The following is a 15,776-nucleotide window of genomic DNA, read 5'->3' as shown; positions in this document are numbered from 1 at the left end:
ATTTAAGGTGCTCATCACCACTGAGTCAGCTCTGACTTAGTGTCTCATTTTATCTTCCTCCCAATAACCCTGTGGTGTTGGTATTACCTCCATTTTATAAAGGAGAGTGAGCAGAGGTCTGGGAAGCTTGATACTTGACTAAAATACCCTGTTGGTTACACAGTGTCAGACCTATGATGTTAAGCCCAGTACCACTTACACCTAATCTCAGGGTCTGTCTTAGGGCAAGCTTTGGGCAATTGGCTTTATCTGGATGGCTTGTGCAGAGACAACTGAAAAATCGCACTTTTGTGAGATTACACAATTCGCCAGTGCACAGTTCTTGCTAGCCTTTCTCCTTGCCCACGTGCCAGTACCCAATGGGATAATGGTATATGGTTCATCCCCAGGCTGGGGCAATTTAGTTAATGACTTTGAGAGAACCCATACTCTAAACAATTGAGTATTTATGGATGGAAAATGACAGATGGAAGGGAAGAAAAAAATAGGAAAGGTGGATAAATGTATGGATAGATGGATAGAAGGAAGGGAGGAAGGAAAGGAAGGAAAGCACTGGTCCGTCCTCACTGAGAGCACCCATCAGCCATCTTTTCTTCAAATGCTTTTTCAACCCAATTAACACAGTATAATATAACCCTCATCCTCCGTGAATCTTTGCATATATGAGTCACACACATGGGATTTGCATTTAAAACTCTCTAATTGGTACCTCTAGCAAGAGATATATAGTGCCTCTAATTAAGTGATGGCAAACGTCACCCTATGTTTTGCGAGGCACACCCTCTTTCTATTTGGGTGACGTCGGAATACCTGCTCATTGGAACCAAAGTGCTGCTAATTGCTTCAGGAGGTGCTGGGAAGGCAAAGGTGTGCTCACCTCATTTATCAAGTTTCCAGGCACTGTGTCAGGACCTGTGGACATCATTGTGACTAGGATGCTTCCTCTCCCTGAGGAGGGGGAAGGGGGGGCAAGGAACCAGCTAATGGCAATGTGGCGGACCTATAGCCTAATAGCAGGCAATGCAGGGTGACAAGGTGTACAGAGGAGGACCACTGGAGGAGGGGGGGCTGGAGCTGCATCTGGCAGGATGAACAGGCAGAAGCCAGGAGAAGGGAGTGTGAGGAGAGGGGTAGACAGCACAATGAGGGCAAAGGCATGGGTCACGAGGGAGCGGGGGCTTTGGGTGGCTTCCCTGATCTTGTGGTTAGAAAACAGGAGAGCTTCTGATGGATCCTAGGCAGGGAAGTCAGGACCGGATTTGCCCTTAGGCAGGCTTACCTCCACCTAGACACAGATCCCATCCCACCCTCACTCCGAAGCAAGGAATAAAAATACTTTTTGAAATGCTATGACAATTATTGTAGTTAGGAGTCATTTTATTGCAAGAACAGACACCCACTCAAACTAGTACAAATTTAAAAAATGATGGTTGGGGGAAGAATTATTGAAAGGCTTCACTTGGGAGCCTCAGAGAAGCCACAGCAGGCTGGCAAGTCAGTGAAGGGTGAGCAGCGCCAGGACTGGAGAACAGGATGGGGGGGCCCAGCCTCTCTATCTTCTGCAGCTGCTTGGGGTCTTCTCTTCTCTCTGTATGTTGGCTCCCAAATCCTCTGTCTCCTGACCGATTAGCTTTCTTGGATTTTAATAGCTTTCCATCTCCGTCTAAATGTTGGGTTGGGTGATCACTGCATGAACGCCAGCCCCAACTCCTTATGAATTTTCACCTCAAGTGCCCATCGCCAAATACATTATAGTTTCTCGGCCTCTTAAATGAAAGTTTAAAGATCCAAACAATTGGCCCAGCCTACTCTGCCCACGGATGCCCCCTGGTCTAGGCAATTCTACCAGGGGATGGAGTCAGAAGGGGCAACTGGGCATGGCAGGCAAAAGAACAGCCTGACAGTCACTAGAGTGATCTGTTTCCTAGGATGTAGTTAACCTCACTGGAGCATGTTGCAATCAGTGTGGTATGTTTTTACTCACAATTCACTTTTGCCCAGGGAGAATTCTGAGGATTGAGGAGCTAGCAATGGCCAGAGGGTCACCTGAAGGATGCAGGTAGAAAGACTCAAAGGGTGAATCATCAGACACTGGGCCCAGCTGCTTGGATTGAGTGTTAATGCAGTTTTTCAGTGGTGCATTGAGTGGAAGCAGAGAGACGAGAGCCAAGGCGTGTTCTGCGGATGCATCTGTGTTCTAGTTAAAGGCGCACTGAGGGGCAAGACCTAATTTCTCTATATAAATGGAGCAGAAATATCACACTGGTGTTTCCTCTATATGGGTGCAAAGGCACAGGCATTTTCCAGATGCTGAAACATCATGGAAAGGAGACAAGACAGAGGCAAGAAGCAGTTCCTAATGGGGCATGGTATGACAGAGTTCAGCCTCAAGCGGGGTTGTATAGCAAACAGGGACATTATCTCTTGAAGAACCGATGAAAAGTCAGTTCTGAAGTTACAACCAAATGGAGCAAAGCGTGTGCTGACTGGCCTCAGTCTATTGAAACAAAAAGGCAAAACGTTTGTCAGGGAAGGGAAGAGATTAAATAGGAAATTACAGCTGAGCCATCAGCATCAATATCTATTGCTTCTTTCTGGAAAGCAGATGGTTCTCCAGTGTCTCTTGAAACCAGAGTTCGGAAATGGTTCCTGGATGATTCTGTGCAAGCCAATAAGCCCTGGGTGATGTAGATGATATCCATCAGTCCAGCCTCTTGGCTGGCCTTGCCCCTCAAACTATGGTCTCCAACCAAATATAACTAGTCACATTCCCCCCATGGTGTAGCAGGGTGCTTTTACCATCAGGCCCTTGCCCATGCAATGTTCCTCTGCCTGGGACCCTCCATATCTTGTATCCCTGCTTAATTCTTACTGCTCATGACTTAGAATCTACTTTCTCTAGGAGGTAATTCTGGATTACCATGGTGGGGTGAGTGCTTCTCCTCTCTTTTTCCATAGCAGTCTGTTTTTCTTCTTCTTACCTACCTCTTGCTATACTGGTATCATGGATCCCTTTCTATTGTGAGAGTCTCTTGAGGATAAGGACTTTGTTTTTGTCCCATATCTATTGAAGTATAATTTATGCACAATACAATTCATTCTTTTTAAATGTGCAAATTGATAAGTTTTCAACAAAGACACATAGAGGTGTAACTGTCACCACAATCAAGATACAGAACAGTTCCTTCAACCCAGAAAGTTCCCTTGTGCCCCTTTGCAAGCAGACTCTAGCAATTACTGATCTGTTATCTATACTTATACTTTGGTATTTTCTAGAATGTTATATGAATGGCATCAAACAGCATGTAGTCTTTTGTGTCTGACTTCTTTCATTTCACCAGTGAAATACTTTGGAGATTCATCCATTTTATTGTATGAATCAGTTGATTTCTTTTCAGTGCGGAGTAGTTGTTCATTATATGGGTATACTGCAATTTGTTTATCCATTCACTAGTTGATGGCCATTTTAGTTTCCACTTTGGCACTATTCTGAATAAAGAGTCTATGAACATTTACCTACAAGGGTTTTTGTGTAATTTATGTTTTCATTTCTCTTGGATAAATCCTAGGAATGGAATTGCTGAGCCATTTTATAAGAAATTGCTAAACTGTTTCCGAAGTGACTATATTACTTTACATTCTTACCAGCAATGGATGAATTTCAGTTGCTTCACATCTTCATCAGAATTTGGTATTGTCAGTCTTATTTTAACCATTCTAGTAGTGACATGGTGATATCCCATAGTGGTTTTAATTTACACATTTTTGATAACTATTAATGTTGAACATCTTTTCTTGTTCTTATTTGCTGTTCATATATTTACTCTGGTGACAAGTGTGTTCAAATTTTTGCCTTTTTTAAAAAAAACAGATTGTCTTATTTTTGTGCTGTAAGAGTTCTTTATAAATTTTGGATTCAAATCCTTTATGAGATATGCTTATTTAATATTTTCTCATAGTCTGTAACTTTAAAATATTTTCTTAAAATTGTTTTCCAAGAATAGAAATTTATAATTTCTATAAAGTTTGATGAATCAATTTTATCTCTTATGATTCATGCTTGTTTTTGTCCCTTCTAATAAATATTCACCTAGACCAAGGACACTCAGGGTTTTTTTCCTATGCTTTCTTTTAAAGGTTTTGTAATTTTAACTCCTACCTTTAAGATCATGATCTATTTAGAGACAGTTTTTGTGTATGATGAGCAGTAGGATTGAAATTCCAAAGCAACATTTAATCAAAGGACTATCTTCTCCCCCACTGAATTATCTTGGATCCTTTGTCAGAAATTGACCATATGTATGTGTGTCTATTTCTGTACCCTTCATTCTTTCTATTGACCTGTATGTCTATCTTTATGTTAGTATCACCCTGTCTTGATTACAGTAGCTTTATAATAAGTCTTAAAATCAAGTAGTGTAAGTCCTCCAACTTTGGTCTTCTTTTTCAAAATTGTTTTGGTTATATCAGGTCTTTTTCATTTTCATATAAATTTTAGAATTAGCTTAACCATTTTAAAAATTCTGCTATTATTTTGACTTGGGTTGCATTGGCACTTATAGATCAGTTAGGGGAAAATTTACATCTTATCTATATAGAGTCTACCAAATCATGAACACTGTCTATCTCTCCACTAAGACCTCTGCAGGTCTTCATTAAATTCTCTCAGCAACATCTTAGAGAATTTTCAGGTCTTGCATGTATTTTGTGAAAGTTATTCCTAAATGTTTCATTTTTTGATGCTATTATATTAATATTTTTAAATTTAAATTTCTAATTGTTTATTTCTAATACATAGAAATACAATTGATTTTTATAGATTGACTTTCTATCCTGTGACTTTCCTAAACTCATTTATTAGCTCTAGTAGTACTTTTGTAGATTCTGTAGATTTTGCTTCATTGATGATCATGTTCTCTGAAAATAAAGACAATTTTACTTTTTCATTTCCAACTTGAGTGGGAAAATATTCACTCTTTAATCATTAAGTTTGATCTTAGCTATAGATTTTTATAAAAGCTCTTTATCTGAGTGAAGAAGTTTCCTTCTATTCCTCATTTGTTTATAGATTTAATTATGAATGAATGTTGAATTTTGTCAAATGCTTTTTTCAGGGACATTTTCCCCCATTTTACCACCGATGTTTAGTCTGTTTTTGCACATTTTAAGTACTCCATAGATATTTGTTGAATGAATGAAGCTGGGCTAAATACCTCTGAGAATGTAAGGTTATACTTCAACCATTCAGAAGCATGAGATGAGCTAGGGGGACTTCAGAGTATTTGAATGCTTAGTCATGTCAGGAGTACTAGATTTGCCTAAATGATCATGCAGTTTTTACAATATTCTTATGAAGAAAGTGTCTCCATTTTACAAATGAGGAATGAGTAATAGATGGAAAGATTAAAAAGCTATAATACTGTTGGTATGTGGGGAAGTAGTTCTGTGTTTCATTACTCATCAGAAATAAAAAGACAATCAAGACAATCACTAAGTTCAGAAAACAAAAAATAAACAATATGATATTGCTTATATGCGGAATCTAAAAAAAATGATACAAATGAACTTATTAACAAACAGAAACAGACTCACAGACTTAGAGAACAAACTTATGGTTACCAGGGCAGAAGGGTGAGGTGGGGGGGAGATATAGTCAGGGAGTTTGGGATTGACAAGTACACACAGTGCTATATTTAAAATGGATAACCAACCAGGACCTACTGTATAGCACACGGAACTCTGCTCAGTATTACTATGACACAACCTAAATGGGAAAAGAATTTGAAAAAGAATGGATACAGGTATATGTATAACTAAATCACTTTGCTGTACACCTGAAACTAACACAGCACTGTTAATCAACTATACTCCAATATAAAATAAAAAGTTTAAAAAAATAAATGAAGGAGGCTGGTTCCAAATATAATGCAAGTGAAAATGGAGGATGATTCAGCCATTTGATGGAATGAATGAATCAAGAATCCAACTGGTCTCTATACAAGGAATGGTGTTCTTAGAATAATGGTTGGACCACTAAGAAGGAAAAGTAATCCTTGCACAATAATTGGCTCAGCCATGAATGGTATCCTCGTAGTCAAAATAATGTAAATTTAAGTTATTGGTTTGCAAACCTGAGGATTTGATCTATACACAAAGCAAAGAAGATTTCATTGGGGTTACTCATCAAAGTGCAAATGTTTATCAACCTTGACAAAGCAAAGTTGAGACAGATCTGAAAGAAGTTAGAAAGTGAGAGAGAAATGAAGAAATTTTAGGAATATGAACATTTTAATTTTCCAGAAAGGGAATATTTAAACCCCTCTGAGACTCAGTTCCTCACCTGCACAATGAGATACGAAGTCTCATCTAGAGGGTTTGTTGTGAGGATTAATGAATGAATGTAAAATGCCTAATATGTGGTAGGTACTCAACTAACTATAGTAGTGATAGAGAGGGGAATCCCCACTAATGATGCAGAAATCTCAACTTCTTAACTTCAGGGTCTGCAGAGCACCGTTCCTGTGACACTTTCACTGCCCAGAGAGCAGGGGGTTAATGAAAGAGCAGGGGCTATGTGGCCAGCCGAGGACATCTGAATGACATGACAACCCTGTGGGCGGTGTCATCCTCCCCATTTTACAGCTGAGGGAGTTGAGATGCTGCGTGGCCAACTGAGTTGCACTGAATCAGCCCTGAAGTGGCTAAACCAGGGCCACAGCCCAGCAACCGTGACTCTAGATTCCATTGTCTGCCACTGAGCCAAGTGGCGCATGAATCTGCAACACTGGGTAAGCTCCTGGTATATCTTCTGTACACATTTCTAATGAATAGGCCCCTAGGTTTAATTAAAGGAAAAAAAGGTTAATTATTTTTCCTAACAGTTGCAAATTATTTACATTGCATTTGTGTTGATGGCTAATAAAAGAGCAAAGGAGCGTGGGGACAACCCAGAGTGGCTGTAATTCTTCCAGGGTCCATAATGAAGCACTAGTTTGAATGCCAACAAGTGAGCATGGATGAGCCTGCTGCCCCATTAAGACTGGCTCTAGGCAAGGGGCCCTCTACCCTGGGCATGATTCAATCATCAGAAATAGGTCTCAGAGGCCAACAACTGAGAATAGCAATGCATATGTCCATGCCCCACTAAACTGCTCCGCAGTTAGTTCACGGTTGCTGTGGAATGGGTGACAAAGGGCAAAACAGTGGCCCAGGTTGAGCCTACCACCAATCCTGGAACAGCTCTTAACTGACCTTTTAAAGCATGATGGAGTGGGAAGGGGACAGAGCCACTGCCACAGATCTGTTCTCAAATCTATGTATAAGCTTTTGCTTTGCCATGGCTATTGAAACAATATGTGATATGTATTGTGTGTATAATATATATTATAATGTGGGTTATATAGTGTAATGTGTATTACATATACTATGATATGAGGGTGTCGGGGGGCACTTTTTGGATATCATGATGTAAGAAAGAGTTTTGGGTTTTCACCATTGTTAGTTATTAACCCTGTAGCCATTTTTGGGAAAGTCACACCTTGTGAAAGTAGTTTCTTTGTCATTTTCGTAATGATCACACCTACCTCTCAGGTTGCTGGGGGGAGCATTACATATGTGACAACATCTTTTAAACTGTGAAGCAGGTTGTGAGGATTAGCAGTAGGACAGCTTTGATTATTCTAGGGCTCCCTATAATCTGTCATTTCATTTCTAAAGCAGCTACTCTTCACCCAGATTCCTGTGGGGGAATAAAAGGACAAACCAAGGAGCTCCCAGTTGAAGAATTAGATTAATACTTTAGAAAGATCACTCTTAATGTCAGTGTGGAGGATGGATCGGAATGGGACAAGACTTCTTACTGGAAGACAAGTTAAGAGGCCATTGCAACTATTCACATAGGAGAGCTGGGCCAGAGACAAATCAAGGGGCTGGAATGAGCAGAAATGTGATATTCATCAGATAAGATTTTCACATAGGACTATTACACCAATCCTGGTACAAGTCTTAGTGCTGGTTGACTTTAAGTTATCTTGTATTCATTTGCTCATAACAAAGTACCACAGACTGGGTGGCTTAGAACAGCAGGAATCTATTGTCTCACAGTTCTGGGGGCCAAAGGTCTGAAATCAAATTGTCAGCAGGACTATGTTTGCTCTGAAGGTCTCTCTTGTAGGTTTTGGTAGTTCCTTGGCTTGTGACAGCACAACCTCACTCTTCACGTGGCGTTCTCCCTGTGTGCATGCCTGTCTCTGTGGCCAAATTTCCCCTTTTTATAAGGACACCAGTCATTTTGGATTAGGCCCACCCTAATAACCTCATTTTAACTTGATTACCTCTATAAAGGCCCTATCTTCCAATAAAGTCACATTGCAAGGTACTGGAGGTTAGGACTCCAATCTGTCTTTTGGGGGGGGACACCTCAACTAGTAATATATATTTGATACGTATTTTAAGTGTATTAATTGTACATTATACAGTATATCATTCAGCTGATCAAATTATTGAAGAGCAACTTAAAATGCTATATAATTTAGACCATTTAGATAGACTCAGTCTTTAATGGGTCAGAAAATATTAAAATGTTTGTTGTATATTTATACATTTGTTGGTACTTATCCATATACATGTATGTAAAATTCAGTAACAGCTCCTAATGATGGATTGGATAAGACTGAGGTCAGAAATCCCAGCATGCAGTTGTAATCTGCTAGTTTGTTGATTGATAATGGATTTTAACTCTGAAACATCTCTGAATAGATAGTAGCATTTAAGAATTAAAGCTTTTGATTAATTTTTAAAAATATCTATACTGGGCATCTAGAAATAGAAATAATGGGATTTGGGCAATATTCATAATATTATTATGGATTCAAATAATGATCTTAAAAGTCAATCTCTTTGTTTTATTGTTTCCATTGTTTTCTAGTGAACAAGCACAAGCCATGGATTGAGACTTCGTATCATGGGGTCATAACAGAGAACAATGACACGGTCATTTTGGACCCACCACTTGTCGCCCTGGATAAAGATGCACCGGTTCCTTTTGCAGGTGAGATGATAGCTTAGCATGCTTAGGCTCTGCTCATTTGGGAGACAAGTTGGGAAAACTCCATGAAACCCAGGCTTGGGCTTAATTGCTCTCACAGATCAGCTTGTGCTTTCAAAGCTGTGTGCTTCTTCTGATTTCTGGTGTGGATTCTGTTATCTCCTTATGGTTTTTCTCCTTGGTGTTGCCTGCGATGCAAGACCCTTGTATCTTCTTCTTCTGAGAGATGGTATATTGCTGAAGTGGCCTCTGAAGTTGGAAAAGCTGGGCCAGCAAGGCCTGTGGGGGAATTTTCCCTCTAGAAAGAGGGAAAATTCTGTATCTTCTCATCGACACGAGAAGATGTGTAACCCACTGTCCCCACTACCCACATATCATGAACAGGTGAAGACTTGTAACTTGGTAGATTGACAAGAGAAAAAGGAAAGAAAAAAGGATTGGGAGTTATTTGCTAAGGGTAGAACAAACTTGTGCCCCTGAGCTTCAAAATGGGTGTGGCTTTTAGAGGAGGAATCTGGAGGCAGTGCCATTTTGCCCTTGCAGCTTGTGGCTAGAGAGCCTTCTCATTGTCATCAAGATGACCACTGCTTCCTCCTCTAACCTCCTGCAAGGGCCAGATCCCAGGAGGGGTGTGTGAAAGAAGATGGCTGTGTCTCATGTTTCCATCGATTTTGGCAAAGAAAAGGGGATGGGTGATGGTGGGGCGGGGCAGGGAGGGGTTGGACAAAGAATTTCTGAAGATGCCTACATCATGAGTGATATTGTTAACATTTTATAACTGTCAGGAGAAAGACAGGAAATTTAATGAAGGTTTTCAAGATTTCTGTAAGATTGCTTTATGATAGATGGGTGCCAGGCTGAGGTTTTTACCATGATGAAGTCTAGTTTTTCTGACAGTTTGTCTGTTACATTATGAGCTACTTGGGCAGAAAAAATTGGCTCTTTCACACTTCTAAGAGATAAGCTCTGTGAAGTCCTTTTTTTCATTACAGAACATTATAAAGTAAGGAGTGAGGGGGTGAGTTGAATGGGGAAATTCAGCCTTATGTGAAGACAGACCCATAAGCATTCTCACAGAGCATGGGGGAGATACTCTAGACTCTCAGAAGAAGGCTTAATCTTTATTTTATGTAGAATGATAACCACCAAGGGTACCTAACTGTGACTTCCATGGTGTTTAGAGTTGGGACATTTCCATACATCTTCCAGCCATCCTCAGAGGTCCCAGCTCAACCAAAGGCCACTTGGCAGTGTAAATCCCATGCTGTCTTCTCCACAGTAGATGAGGGGTCTTCCCCAGACCTTCTTTACCAGCCTGGGAATGTTTCAACTCATCCCCTTCTTGGACATAACTATACTGAGGTTAATCAGCAATTCTCACCAACCCCCTGGAAATGATATTTTAAAACAAACACTAGCAAAAATGTTTGGGTCATGGGAATGTTTGGACTGGCATGCACTGTGTGCTTTAAAAAATGACATAGAGACAGCATTTAGAAGTTGGGAAAGTTTGCATAAAACTGCAGGATTCTGGTTTATCTTGATGAATTAGATCTGAAATACAGAGTTGTGTTGCGGCTTCCCTCATTAGATTGAGCATGTGCAGGTCCTTTATTCATCTTTCCATTCAAGTGTGTGACCCCTCTTTAAGATATAAGAGAAAAAACTAATGACATATTAAATGGGAAGTAAACAGATGCCTTTAAGTCCCTGTAAGGTAGTGAGGCTAACACTTTAAAAGATGAGGGATGTGTCTGATTATTCGTTGTGTCCGCCTCAGTGTAGCCCTGTTCTCATCCAATAGTGTACTAGGAAACTGAGGTCGTTGAACAAGCTGCTCTATAGTATACTTATAAACTCTAATGTAAAGACTAAAATGGAAAAAAAATTCAAGCAAATCTGCTATTTGAAAGTTTGGATTACAAACACTTACCTTCCTTGGTTGTCGACCTGAAGGACAGTTAATCATTTCACCTGAAGATTGACCAAAGGATTTCCTTCAATTCTAAATCCATCAAATACTTTTAAACTTGAAGTTGTATTCTGACTATCAGATGTGACCACAGGTGTTCTGACACCTCTTGAAACTAAGGTTTGCTTCTAAGCGAAGCCCTGAGTAGTTATTTCCATCTGAAGACAATCTCTACACTCTGCCTGATATTTGCAGCTGCGTTTAAAAAAAAAAAAAAATCTCGCTTAATGCATCAAAATATAATCTTCCAAGTTCTTAAGGGTAAAAAGTAAAGGTGCTTTTTAGAATGGTCAAAGCTATTTTTCTCAGTGTTATTTATGATTGGCTCTGAGACAGAACACAGACACTAACCAGCCATCCATGCTGCAAAGAACATTTATCTTAAAACATTTATCTTAAAAATAAAATACTGAAGACTTATTTCAGATCCCTATCATTCTCATAAAATTGAAAAGTTCGTATCTGCCAGCTCCATCACTTCTTGAAGTCAACTGCAGCTTCTGGCCCCCCCCTTTATCAACTGCTCTAGTATTGTGTGTCAGTTTTTCCACCCTCATCCCAGTGGTCTTTATTTCCAGCTTAGCCAGTGAGATGAGCTATAAGCTCATGGGGGGATGGTTCCATCCGTATCACTTTTGCTCTGTCTTGTTTCTCCTGAGATTTTCCCTGTTTAAAAACTTTTTAAGAAAAATTTCCTACCTAAAATATCACTCATTTAAATAAAAATCATGATTGAATTTTGTGGATAAATACAAAATTCAGGGATATAAAATAGCTTTTATTATATATCTACTGGTTATGACAATGTGTTTATTGTAGAAAATGAAATCTTCTTACCCCCAGAGAGAGTCTCTGTTAACATTTTAGTGTATTTCTTTCCAGTCATTTTGCTACTCTGTTTTAATCCAAAAATGGTGATACACTTTATATTCAATATTATAACTTATTTTTCCTACTAATGAATATACACCATTTTATTAAATACCCTTCTGCATCTCATTAAATGGCTGCATGATTTCCAACTCAATGAATATTCTATCGTTTACCATTCTTTTATTTTTTTCCAGCTTTATTGAGATATAATTGACATATAGCATTGTGTAAGTTTAAGGCATACAACGTGTTGACTTGATACACCTATATGTTGCAAAATGATTACCACTGCATAGTGTTACCTAACACCTCCATCTCCTCACATAATTACCACTTCTTTTTGTGGTGACAATATTTAAGGTCTACTCTCTTAGCAATTTTTAAGTATATAATATAATATTATTAACTCTAATCACCATGCTGAACATTAGATCTCCCAAACTCATAACTTGAAGTTTGTACCCTTTGACTGACATCTCCACGTTTCTCCACCACAACCCCTGGTAACCACCATTCTGCTCTCTGTTTCTATGAGTTCAGCTTTTTCACTGTCCACATATAAGTGATATCATACAGTATTTATCATTCTCTGTCTGACATTTCACTTAGCATGCTGCCCTCAAGGTCCATCCATATTGTCACAAGTAGCAGGATTTCCTTCTTTCTCATGGCTAAATAATGTCTGTATACATCTCCTTTATTCATTCTTCCATTGACAGACAGGTAGTTTCTGTATCTTGGCTATTGTGAATAATGCTGCAATGAACATGGGAAGGCAGATAACCTCTTCAAGACCCTGATTTCATTTCCTTTGGGTATGTACCCAGAAGTGAGATTGCTGGATCCTATGGTTGTTCAGTTTTTAATTTTTTGAGGAACCTCCATACTGTTCTCCATAGTGTACCAATTTACATTCCCACCAACAGTGCACAAGGGTTCCCTTTTCTCCACACCCACTCCAGCATTTATCATTTATAGACTTTTTGATGATGGCCATTCAGACTGGTGTGAGATGACTGGCAATTTGTCTATTTCAAGTCTTTTTTATTACCATATGTGTCTACATTTCTGATTCTATCATTTGGATGGATTTCAGAATTGGAAGTAATTGGTCAAATATTTTAAAGTTCTGAAACCTGTTAAAATGCTTTCCAGAGAAGTTGTGTGCAGTTACAGTCACATTCACACACATCTCTCACTCCCTGACCCTGTATGGCTCATTCTAATGGTGTGGTTTCATGGAAATAAGACGGATTCACCAATTACAGTAGTCTCACTCTTTTCATCTGTGGAATAAATGGATAAGCTTCCCACGGTTGCTGTGTTGATTAAATTTAAAGAATGTCTAGGATGCATGTTGCAAAGATTCAAGATATAGTAGAAGTTTACTTGTCATGATCCTTCTCTCTTCTCCTTTCACAGAGGAGATCACTGACTCATAGGGAGCCCAAGAAAGTTGCTCAGTGTCCCAGAGCGGGCTAGCCGTGGGGCTGGGATTGGAGCCCAGGGCTTTCATCCTTGCTGTGAATTCCCTTTCCCTGTGATATTTCTGTTTGATTCCTGACCCAGCTGATTAGCAGAGGTGCTCTCTCTCAGTCAGTGAAACCTCCCTCAGACCTCAGTCAAGTCCACGAGACCTGACTCAGTTCTCAACCCAGTGTCTGAGCTCAGAGGACATGATCTTAGAGAATCCCATACAGAAAACTCCTTGAGTCATAATGCAAATTCTGCCCACTGCATGGCAAAAAAATGGTAATGAAAGCAAGCTGGGCACACCGTGAACTTCTTAATTTCTACATGAGTCCCACTGAGGCCTGTTAGGAGACCATGGAAACTTTTAAATTTGAAGGGAATTAGATTGCCCTTCAGAAGTAATAGAACTGCTCATTTGTCTACACTGGGCCAGTCTGGACTTGTCTTTGGGGAGGACAGGGCTACAGAGAATGATCAGGCATAATTGACTGGCTTCCCAGCCTGGGTGACTCTCTGAAGGCTGCCCAGAAAATTGCCTGGGACATGATTTGGCCTGGTTTGATTAACCGGTTGTAGCAGAAGGTGCTTTTTTCTCCAGGGTTGTCTCCATGGGTCCTGCTTGTTCTGTGCCGCATCTGCCCATCTATCTGTCCCCTTGTCTTTGGACTCACCCAGGGCCCTTGTTTGTGCTTTGGGCCCCAAAGCTGCCCAATGGCAGAGACCCTCCCTGGAAGTTTGTACAGCGATAGTGTCTTATAGCAAAAAAGGAATCCTGGTTGTGAACAGTCTCAAGCTCTGACCAGCCACACATGGTTTCACAGTTAGCCTCTGCCTTTGACCAGCTATATGGTCTTAGATAAGGTACTGAACTCCTCTGAGGGGCAGTTTCCTTATATTTAAAATGGAGGTAAACACAGTACCTATTCCTGGGTTAATACATGGATTAAATGAGATACTAATGCAAAGTACCAAGAGCACTGGCAGCCAGGAGATGTCCAGTGTATCACAGTTCTGATAATCCTAGCCATGGTAGTAATGAGAGTAGTCAGAGTAATAATAATTCCCATTATCATCAATAGCTGTGTTTTATTCATTTTAGGTTGATTACAATGGTGTGATTAAAATCTGTGATGATGATATTAAGAAGAAAAGTAAGCTTGGAGTTTGTTCTGAAGGCTTGATGCCGTCACCCACTTGCACCACCGAGCTACGTTGTCTGTATTGTTTGGTTTCGTGGCAGTCTGGGGACAACCAGTTAACTAATGCAGGGGAAAGTCGTTTGTGAACTGTGCACAACTCTGTAAATGTTAGTTAAAAATGAACGTCCCCTTACATTCTACCTATCATTTATCCCCGTGGAGTAACCTATTCATTGCAAGATACACTTTTAGGTTGCCGCAGACCATGTGCCCTTTTATTATAAACACACACACGCACACACACACACACACATGTGTGTGCCAGCTCCTGCACACACAAAATTACATCCAAGCCTCACACCAACCCTGTGAAAAAAGTAGGTCAGCTCTTATGATTCAGTTTTGCAAATAAGGAGACTTAGAGAAATTAAGGAAATGCTCCAGGTTACCAAGCTAAGGACAGACCAGCCCTGTCACTCAATTCCAGACCCTCAGACTCCAAGTCCCGCTTTCTTTCCCCTCTGCCGATTGTCCAGTGTTTGAGGCATATGTCACTGGCAGTAGAAGATTTCCATGGTGCCCGGACATAGTGTTAAAGAAAGTTGAATCCCATGCTAATCCATTCCCTTTTAACTTTTTTTTTTTTTAATCTTTCTGATTATGTCAAGGAGAGAGGTGCAATTTGGGAGGCTCAAGATGTCTTCAGTACCTCTCAAACACTTGATAATCTCTCTTTTTGACAAAGATAGAGCAAGCGCTATCCCAATAGCACTCTGTAGGCAACAACGTTGCACTAGAATTTTAATAACATTCTGTTGTATTTTATTTAGATTACGCTCTACTTGAGGCACATATTGCTGGCTTTTCAGTTTTCTTTTTAAATAAATTCAACGAAGTTTTTAAAACTTAAAAATTTCAAGAAATTTAAAGAAAATTTAAAGAAAAATGTAAGTAAATAAGTATTTAAGTAATTTATGGCAGTGGCAAAAAACCATAAAAGAGGTCTTTGGCCGAGTACCACGTGGATACCAGGCAACGGTCACATCCAGGCCTCACTGCCCCATGCAGCAACCTCGGGATCACTGGCACTGGACACAGCCATCTTCAGTCTGTCCTGCCCCACGGCTTTCTGAGCTGTGGTCCTGGCAGCAGAGGGTCCATCTGTGTCAGCCTCACCACGGATGCACCTTTGCATTCCAAGTTGGTTGCCGCGGGGGTCATTCCTGAGGGCCAGAGGGTGGTGTCCCACCCTGCTCTCTGAGCATTCACTTGG

At 40.1% G+C, this 15,776-nt stretch overlaps 1 protein-coding gene across 1 annotated transcript in view; it reads left to right on the top strand.

Moving 5' to 3' along the window:
* Nucleotides 1-15,776, top strand: part of CLSTN2 (calsyntenin 2) — a 628,388-nt gene that overhangs the window by 237,596 nt on the left and 375,016 nt on the right. Inside the window, exon 2 of the mRNA XM_081235450.1 lies at nt 8,927-9,049. Coding sequence (XP_081091576.1) covers nt 8,927-9,049 — 123 coding nt within the window. The remainder of the gene's footprint in view (nt 1-8,926; nt 9,050-15,776) is intronic.

Source organism: Mesoplodon bidens (assembly GCF_964165515.1).
Source record: "Mesoplodon bidens genome assembly, chromosome: 5".
Taxonomy (NCBI): domain Eukaryota; kingdom Metazoa; phylum Chordata; class Mammalia; order Artiodactyla; family Ziphiidae; genus Mesoplodon; species Mesoplodon bidens.
Note: the sequence above shows the minus strand (reverse complement) of the source record. Positions and strands in the feature narration are given on the sequence as shown.